The sequence below is a fragment of the Pygocentrus nattereri genome, chromosome 23 (genome assembly GCF_015220715.1).
Source record: "Pygocentrus nattereri isolate fPygNat1 chromosome 23, fPygNat1.pri, whole genome shotgun sequence".
NCBI classification, from domain to species: domain Eukaryota; kingdom Metazoa; phylum Chordata; class Actinopteri; order Characiformes; family Serrasalmidae; genus Pygocentrus; species Pygocentrus nattereri.
The window spans coordinates 10,682,345-10,690,359 of NC_051233.1; the positions used below are offsets into that span (position 1 = coordinate 10,682,345).

General features: G+C 39.5%; 1 protein-coding gene across 4 annotated transcripts in view; it reads left to right on the forward strand.

Moving 5' to 3' along the window:
• LOC108437656 (peripheral-type benzodiazepine receptor-associated protein 1) overlaps positions 1–3,370 on the forward strand; it is a 165,408-nt gene extending 162,038 nt beyond the window's left edge. For all 4 annotated transcript variants that reach the window (XM_017714887.2, XM_037533376.1, XM_037533378.1 and 1 more), the window contains one exon: positions 1,240–3,370. In XM_017714887.2, coding sequence (XP_017570376.2) covers positions 1,240–1,515 — 276 coding nt within the window. In that variant the 3' untranslated portion in view covers positions 1,516–3,370. The remainder of the gene's footprint in view (positions 1–1,239) is intronic.
• The last annotated feature ends 4,645 nt before the right edge of the window (positions 3,371–8,015 follow it).

An 8,015-nucleotide genomic window follows, 5' to 3' on the forward strand; every position in this document is an offset into this window, starting at 1 on the left:
CATACCTGCCTGAAATAAAAAAAATTTCTGCATGATTCATTGAGATATAAGCAAAGTCATTCGGAGTGGTTTGATGTGAAATACTGCATTGTAGTGAAACTCACAGACTCACAGATTTCTTTACAGTGGTAGTGATAGGAACCAAGGATCAGTGTCTATTAATGAAAATATACATTTTCTTTCCATTAGTATATATTGGAAATATGTTTAAGGCCAACATCTCTCAAAATGATCACAGAACTGGCATCACAGAATGTCTGGCATCAGAGAGCATATTCATAACCATTTCATGTAATAACTTTCTGTAAGACAACAATTTCATTTCCAAAAACTGGTGGAATTCCCCTTTAACTGGGGGAATTCCACAGATTTTTCAAAATTTCTGCATAATCAGATCTTTAAGATGTAAACAAAGTCTTTCAGAGTGGTTTGACGTGAAATGCTCCATTCTAGAGGAACTGCATGAGTCAGAATTGCTCACAGTGGTGGTGATAGGAACCAGACAGCATAGAGTTAATACCTGTGAAAGCTCCCTCACAAAAAGTTATTGCATGAAGTGGTTATGAAAACACTGCTTGATGTCTGATACATTTTTTATGATAGTTTCTTGGGAAGGATTTGACCTAACATGTGTTTTTAGAATCTATTTGGGGTGGGGAGGTACTTGTAGAGTCATTTGAGGCAAAGAAAAAAAGTTTTTCTAAAGGAAACGTTTATTCAGATTAAGCACTGTCATTAGAAACATATATTTGCATATAAAAACTCAGGAGATACATAAACAGGTTCACTGGTGGTTTTGGCATATTTGTGTTGCATACATTGTGACCCCAATCCCCACCACTGTGAAGAAATCTCAGGCTGTAAGTTTCTCGACAATGAATCACTTCCCATCAAACCACTCTGAATGGCTTTGTTTACATTTCTACTGTTGAATTGCACAAAGATTTTGAAAAATTGGTTGAATTCCCCTTATCAAATCATTTCAAGTGGTTTCTGACACTATGACTTACTATTGTCTACAAAAACTGCTAAAAGTAAAGATCAAATTCAGGCTTTAAAATGACTGCTGCTATGTTTTTAGCTGTGCAGCATACCTTTGTTTTTGTAGATAACAGGCTTGACTGATTGACTACATTTTGCATATGTTAGGGTAAATTTTTTGTTTTATTGTCTTTTTTATGTTGAATCTCTCTACATTATTTTGCTGTAGTGACATACGTGTTTGTCTCTATTCTGAAGGTGAGCCATGTTGCTGTTTTAGAGCAGACAGACGCTGTAATATCTGCTCCCCCAGAGGAGAGTCCAGCAGCCCTGTCAGAACCAATCCAGCACCCTGACCAGCACCAAGACACAAACTCCGACCCCTCCCCAGTCTTAGCACCCACAGCACCCCCTTTACAGCCTGTGGAAAACTCCTCTCTCACCGAGACCTCCCCACCAGAGAAGAAGAAAAAAGGCTTCTTCTCCAAAGGCAAGAAGCTGTTCAAGAAGTTGGGCTCCAGTAAGAAGGAATAAATGTGAAAGACTGTTACCTTGAATAATTTGCTAATTGCACTTTTTCATGTCGATGCTGGTTTGTCTGTATGTTGTTTCGATGGTTCGTGTGGGTGATTGGAGGGGGTAGAGACACATTGTCTTACTGTGGGGGGAGATGTTACTCTCCTCGACTGGTGATTTTTTTTTTTTTTTTTTTTTTGGATCGATTTCGTCTCTACTTGCCACTTTATTTATCCTTCAAAAGCATGTAAGACTTTTGAGACCAAATGGTTAAAGAAATGGTTTGTCCACAAATCAAATTAACACAAATTTCCTCTGAACCCCTCTGAAGTGTAGTTGATTAACCAAGACATTTTGTGTGTCTAAATTTGGCTTTTTAGTTTAACGCCAGAGCTACAAGGCTAATGTTGCTAACAAGCACTAGAAGTGTTCTCACCCAAATCTTTTCTGTAAATACATCCCTAAAATTTCTCTTAACCTGCTCTAACTGCATCGTCTTCAATACACAACATCACACAGACCTGTGGATGTGGTTTAGGACCCACTGTGACTTGCTTTGAACTTTAAACGAACAAAACCGTGTAGCTGAAGAGTGTGGGCAGCCATTTTAGACAGCAGGTGTTGCTACTATAAACAGCTGATACTATTTATAAACATATAGTTGATCAAGATCAACAGTCTTTTGTAAATAGAAACAACAGAAATCATGAGCAAACTCCATAGTCCATGGTCGTACACACAAAGGGGAGGTGGATTTTGGCACAGAACCCCATTGTCTAAGATGGCTGCACAGCATGCAGCTGCACAGTAAAGTTTTTTTTTTGTAGCTCACAGTAAGTCATACTGTCCTAAACTACATCAAGTCTGTGCAAACTTAATGAAGGCCTGAATGCAAAAGTTTGCAAAGGGCTGAGAGAGGTGATGGGGATGTATTTATGGAAAAGATTTGGGTGACTATTGAATCGTAGTGTTTATCAGCGTTAGGCTTTTAGCTCCTGTTCTGAAACAAAGAAGCAAAATTTGTACTCTAGACATGTCTCGGTTGATCAACTGCATCTGGGCTAAGTGGAAAACCGTGTAAATTAGATTTTTCACAACACCATTCCTTTAAAATGCATTAAAGGAAACTGCTGTTTTGAGAATTTTGAGCAGAAGTCAAGCACAATAATAAGACTCCTGTTGTTAGTGTTCTGTTCGGTTGAGTTGAATCATGGTCACTCGAGTTCTCTTAAGGTGGAAGTGGTTTTTCTGAGCTCTCAGCTTACACATCCCTCTCTCAACAATAAAATCAAATGTCGGGGATGAAAACATTTAACTGATCAAACGTTAACCGACAAACGAACAGTTGTTTGACAAATGCTGTTGGTTTAAAAACGTGTTAATTTGACTTATTTCCAATAAACAGCCGTGCCTGTTTGAATGGGGACGTTTTTGAAGTGCTTGACAGGACAGTAGACGGTTATTTCCACTAGATGGGCCTCTTAAAGAATGCAGCATGCAGCTAAATATAGTAGGGTTCAAGCTCACCTTTCAACTACAGTGATGTACCATATTCATTGTTTCACAGAGACACTGAAGTATGTTGAGCCAAAGCTTTGCAGCTTAGTGTATTTCACCATGTCACAATGACATAATGCTGATGATGACACAGCTTAAATCTGAAATGGTGAAAAGACACTCACCAGAGAAAATGCTCTCTTGTTGTAGCAACCTAGCTGGGCAAGCTGTACCATATTACTAGCATATTGTGACTGTGACGTACACTGAGCTACAATGTTGTGTCATAACACAGCCTGATGTCAAAAAAAACATAGCCAGACATACCAGACACAGATGTTATGTTCACTTGAAATTAAAACTGGCAGATACAAACTTTATGACAAAGGATGCCTATTGGAAAAGTATTTATAAAGGTTTTTAAAACTGTTACAGTTCTAAAAACTGATTGGCTGAGTCATGTTTGAATATGTCATTAAATACACGATATATGCGCACCTGTGACCACCTCCCAACAATTTAGTTCTTTGTTTCTGCACCAAATCATGAAAATCCTTGTGCTTTATGACCGGTAACTGTATTGCTTCTTGCATGGATGAGTGTATAAATGAAGCAAGGACACGGTTTTGTTTAAACTGAGGGGCTCAGAATGCAACTTCAGCTAAACAGCTCCACCAGGCTTTAAATTATTCTATGATTAATTGTAAAAATAAATGCAGTATAAAAGACTACAGCATATGTTCCTTGAACACCTTATATGCTTCAAATAAGTAGCAACAAACCCAGGCCGAATCTCAAACAGCCGCCCTTCTCTCTAAATAGTGTGCTTCTCACCTCCACACCCAAATAGTGCCCTGTTTATGCAGTAAGGATGTGGCTGAAACAAAGATGACTTTTTGTTATCATCACAGGCAATGAGGATTTTGCCTCGACTGCTTCGTGCCTAATTACATGGTAACTACCTGTGATAAAATCATTGTACTACATGGCCTCTGGTGGCTTATGGCTTTATTGTTTAGGCCTTTGTTAGTTATCCTGAAGCCATTTAGGTGTCATGTAGCCTTGTGAACGCTACCCTACAGGACATTATTAGACTAGCCCATCGCTTTACATTTAAGTCACTGCGTCAGCTTTTAGCCTTTGGTCATATAAACATGAACATATTATAGTTAAAACTAAACTGCATTCTTATGTAGAGAACATTTAAAAGGCCCATGTAGTGGAATTGGAGTTTCCCTTGCTTTTTAGAAATGGAAGACTTTCAAAACAAACCATTCCATACAGACCACATATGGAAGCTAAGCTGCAAAAACAACCTGTTTTCAATACAGTGTTATTGGGATGTCACAAAACCTTACACATGTACATCCAAGAAGTTCTAAAGGGTGTTTCATCACAGGGCGGCCAATCAGAGCAGAGCTCATTTACAATTTTTAGGTCCTAAAGGCAAGGCTAAAGGATTGGAAAATGAGTTTAAAAATTAATTTTGGCATGTAAAGCCACATAGGTGTCTTAAGTACACCTCAAAGTAAAGTGCATAACACAAGAAAAATGTAGGATCTGGGCCTGTATTACGGTTTTGGGCTGTTTACTTGATATACACGCTGATGCCTGGCCTGATCTGCCCCCACAGCCCATATAAGTAGCACTTTTTGAAATCTCAATATGTTTCAGTATTTTACATCGGCTTCAAAGGTGGCTTGCTTGATTTTAGGCTTGGTGGTTAACACTTAATCTTCGACTAACGGCCCTCGTTCATCAGTCAAAAGAAATTGCCAAAGTTTGTGTCCCTAATTTGGGTTTATGTAACTTCATTCTATCCTGGCTTGTCAAAAGAATCTGAGCACATTCGAAAAGCATCCGTAGGTTGGGCAGTAGTTGCAATCTATGTTCTGAAGTATGATGTTTTTCAGTGTTTGTAAAGGATTAGCTTTAGAGCAGGTTCCCTCTGAAGGCCGGCTGTTGTGTGGAGCAGTGTTTTGGCTGCCTTTGCCTTTCTCAGTCTCTCAGACAGAGCTTCAGTAACTCGTGTGTAGCTGAACTGAAACAAGGATGTTAGGTTTAACTCTGTGTGGTACAGAGGGAGAGTTCCATTTTTCAGTAGAGCTTTGTTAAGGTTATTGTCCTCCATTTTTGGAGCGTTGCGTCTGTACCACCGAGTAAAAGAAAAAAACACTCTCACACTCTCTTTACAGTCCGATATGCAGTACTTTTTTGTTTGTTTTTACACTTGCTTTTGGTGACTGACCACATCGGTTGCATAGGGTCTGTTTGTGTCTGTTTTGTGTACATATGGTCTCTAGGTGTCCTTACAGGAGCCATGAAATCATTTCTCAGGTTTAACTGCTGCACTGTAAAAAGGTTTATGTGTTAAAGGGGGATTCCACTACAAAATGTCTGCATAATTAAATTCAGAGTTTAGATGTAAACAGTTATTCATAGTTCAGAGCGGTTGACAGTGGTGGTGATAGGAACCAGACGTCTGAATCGTTTAATGGCCCTAAAACAGTGGTCACCAACCCTCCTCATGGACTCCTTAAGTCCAGCATACATTCAACATGCTGCTTCCCTTTCCTTAACACTAATACATCTGCCAATCAGGGGCTACTGAAGAAATTTATTGGCTGGAGCAAGTGTGGCAATAGACTTCTATGATTGGGGTTACTGGCCACTGTGACGTAAAAGCTACCTCACTGAAAGATGTTTTGAAATGCCTGACATGTTATTTTAGAATAGTTTTGTGAGATGATTTGGCCTAAAATGTGTTTTGGATCTGTTCCTGCTGGAGAGGCCCATGCAAGGTGACGTAAGGCTAAAAACGTAAATATATTTTTTTAGATTTACAGCCATTTTACCATCATCAGTATTACATATAAACACTCAGAAGACAGAGAGCCACTGGATCTTCTGGAAAGCAAATTAAATTCAAATTTCATCATCACTCTAAAGAAATCGGAGTTGGTACGTTTTTCTAGAACGTTCCATTTCACATCTCATGCTACTCTGAATGACTTTATTGTATGTATTATACAGACATTTAGAAAATCCCCCTTTCACTTAAAGGTGAGTAACTTTCATTGCACTTCAGATAAGCTAACACATTCATATTGTTCTGTTAACTATAAGAAGTTCAATGAACTCAAAATTCAGAGTCAGCCAAGTTACTTACTTTAAGTTCAAACAGCAACAGTTTTACTGTGTAGCTGATCAGCTTCATGTGTTTAAAAGCAGTCTAGTTTCACACTCTTTGCCAAACCCTTAGGTGCTCTGCAAGCTGACCACTCAGAGACCAGTATTTGAACACCAGCCGATTAGGGGGCGGAGTCAAACCAGCAGCGACTCCATTTCTTTCAATCACTTGGGTCCCCTCCAAACACCGGATGTAGTTTCACTGACTGTATTAACATGTATCTTTTAATGACTGCAGCCTTGATTAACTTAAACTGAAGGCACTGCATTGTACAGTCAAGCTCTCTCTCCCTTCCCTCTCTCTCTCTCTCTCTCTCTCTCTACCTGTAGCCTGTATGTAACTCGCTCTTGTTTTTTAGGCTAGCGATGCTCCCCAAGCTGCACTATATAATCTGAAAGCCTGCTGTTAACCCTGCTACTGAAAACTGCTAAGGAACGCACAGGCCCGGTCACTGTGCTGTATGCTAGCTTCTGAAATGGACTCTGCTAGTAGGAGTACGTTAGGCCACAGTAACTTATTAGCCTTACAAGACCTCGTCTAGTCTTACTTCAATGTTTACTTACGCTGTACTTCTATTGACTGCATGCATGATGGTGTTATACCTGTATTCGGCCTTATTTATGAATCTATTTATGTGTTTATAGTACCTTGCTGTTCTTTTTGCTTTTACAACATATTTGTAGTTTTTTTGCGGGCTCACTGGACACAGTGAAGGCCGAGTTTGAAGTATGCTGAAAGTCGGTGTGTGTATAATGTACATTGCTGGGGTCGGTGATTTTGACGTATGGTATTTTCATACAGCGAGAGAGGCTTTATTCTTGTGGTCTGAGCTAACTTCCATTAAGCATCCCGTGGAGAACTGAAGCATTTTTTTGTAAATCTGAGGGGTTTTGTAACCACTTTTTTGAAACTCATCTGTAAATATGTTTTTTTGTTTTTTTGTTTTTTGTTTTTTTTTTTGTTAACATTTTTCAAAGAATTTCTTTTCTTTTCGGCATGTTGAAGCAATGTTTTTGATTAATGACTAGTAACGTCACTATTGCTCATTAAGGGGCCATTGTCACTTGCTATGGACCTTTTTACAGAAATAAAATATATTTTCACATAAAATCTTGCTACTGTTTGGTGATTTAGCTCATTTAGCTCTTAAATCCTTCAAAACCCATACTGTGCAAATACTGTGCAAGGATACCAGTAAAATTCAACAGACACAACACCGTAGATCCTTTTTAGTTTTTTTTATTTTCATTCATGAAATGGAGAAAAACCAACATTACACACAATGGCTCTCCTGAAATGTTCTGCAGTATAAACAACAAACAAGAAGTAAAGTTAGCTGTTTTTCAGCCTCTTGGCTTTGTTTCGTGTGCGGGCAGCTCATGTGGGCTCATATTAACACAGTGAGCTGTGCACAGACTTATGAAACAAAGCCAGTTCCTCTTTTCTCTTTCCTCATCTCCTCCATGTTGGGTCGCTTTCTTGCTTTGAGAGTGAGTTCCCAGTAGCCAACAGTACACTCATCCATAAAGTAGGAAACACTACACTGTGGCGAGGGGTTTAGTAGTGCTTTCTACTTTATGGATGACTGCACTGTACTTCCAACGTGCCGTCTCCAGGTCCTCAGCTTGCTGCTTCAAAGACACACCTGTAGAGATGGTGGTTAAGACCCCCCCACCTCCACCCCCCTCACACACCCGCATGCACACACACACACACACACACACAACACTCTTCCGCCCCATTTCTGCACACTTTACATCTGCCCATGTCAACCACACCCAAACGCTTCGTGCTGTTAAAGCTGTTACCCCCGTCATTGTTACTGCTGAGT